At 33.5% G+C, this 1,623-nt stretch overlaps 1 protein-coding gene across 1 annotated transcript in view; it reads right to left on the bottom strand.

Moving 5' to 3' along the window:
- The window catches only part of LOC121317855 (putative bifunctional UDP-N-acetylglucosamine transferase and deubiquitinase ALG13), a 32,044-nt gene extending 30,861 nt beyond the window's left edge, over window positions 1-1,183 (bottom strand). Inside the window, exons 1-2 of the mRNA XM_041253953.1 lie at window positions 1,043-1,183; window positions 482-565 (exon numbers count right to left, since the gene is read on the bottom strand). Of these exons, the coding sequence (XP_041109887.1) occupies window positions 482-565; window positions 1,043-1,183 (225 nt within the window). The remainder of the gene's footprint in view (window positions 1-481; window positions 566-1,042) is intronic.
- Window positions 1,184-1,623: the final 440 nt, after the last annotated feature.

The following is a 1,623-nucleotide window of genomic DNA, read 5'->3' as shown; positions in this document are numbered from 1 at the left end:
AGCAGTAACGTCTGCAATACAATATGACCCTATTTGTACAATTACATGGATGGACATATGGCTCATATTACATGGCACTGACCCATTCCTGATTTCCTAGGAGTTTAATAGGCCACACCTGAGCTTATTACTTACACCACTGACTAATCAAGCTTGCAGTAAAACCTGGAATGGGTGAAGCTGTTATGCAATACAAGTGATTTCCAACACTAATAAACATTTCATTTTACACTGGTGCAAGAGCTACTCTGGACACATGTCCTGTATTGTACTCTATGTATTGAAAATCAACCAGTGGGCATGTGTTTCACAAACAGTTAATTTTACACATTTAAAAAATATTAATAAAAAAATCACAATGAACAAATGCCAGAAAAAAAAAAAAAAAAAAAAAAAAAAAAACATCTGTATATTTGCTAAATTTTTTTATTTTTTAAAATTTAGTTTTCTTTGTTTAATATTTAATCAATAAATTACTTACAGGCTCAAAGTTACATCTGTTGGCCCTCATAAAGGAGACGCATGCCTTCCTGATGTGCTGGTGGTAATTCTGAGAGTAATAAAGCTGGGGGAAAACCATTTATACAAGATAATCACCAAAGAAATACATGTCACCAAATGTTAGTTGTCAAACTGAAGAACGACATATATATATAGATAATATATATAATATATATATATATATATATATATATATATTATATTATGAATAAACCATAAGACTGAAAGGTATACTTATAAATCACAAAACCCCTATAAACGGTTTGGTGGTGGTACAACAACGACTACTTGTGTGGTACAGTTGTATGTTTCACCTTACGCAATTACACTAAACGTCCCAGTATACCGCAGTTTTTATTATAATATAAATAAAGCAAATATTTTACCTCAGAAAAATGTAAACAAAACTCATTACAGCACAGTAAAATTACATGCAATTACGAATGCCAATGCACAGTAACCAACAACTTACTCACTTTGACAGTTAACTTACTTATTTTCATTTTCTCTCATAACTCAAATACAGGTTTTTGTATCTTACCTGTTCAGAAACAGCTCTAAATAGACAAGAGGCGTCTCTTGCTGTAATTTTTCTATATAAACCCAAACTGGCCAGGTAGTCATCCATGTTGACCTCGCTCAGCGGCTTCTGTCCAAAATACTTCTTCCAACCTTTCTGCATTTTAAAGAACATAAACTACAAATAAACAAGTAACAAATCAAAACTTCGCATCTCCATGTTGTGGTGCACGAAGAGAAAGCGAAGAAAACCTATTTTCCCGTCGGTATTGGGGTTGGTTGGTGTGTTTTTTTTTTTTTTTTTTTTTTTTTGAAAGTTTCCTTTCGAAGAGGCAAGAGCTCCACACAGCTGTTCCAAATCTGCCCAAGTAATACTAGCCTCAAGTAGCCTGTAATTGTAAAACAGACTTCAGGTGATAAATGAACAGTCGAAGGACAGTTAATTTGAAGTTTAAATTTTTTGGCTACATCGAATTTATCTTTCAATAGCTGATGCGTTAATACAAAGTAAAACGTCTGTGGCCCTTGCAAATGCACGCAACGCAACAGTTAAATCCGACCTCTCAAGTCTTCATATTATATGTCACTACTATTAGGCTACTA

Source organism: Polyodon spathula, chromosome 7 (genome assembly GCF_017654505.1).
Source record: "Polyodon spathula isolate WHYD16114869_AA chromosome 7, ASM1765450v1, whole genome shotgun sequence".
Taxonomy (NCBI): Eukaryota; Metazoa; Chordata; class Actinopteri; order Acipenseriformes; family Polyodontidae; genus Polyodon; species Polyodon spathula.
The sequence above is the reverse complement of the archived record's forward strand: the minus strand, read 5'-3'. Positions and strand labels throughout refer to the sequence as shown.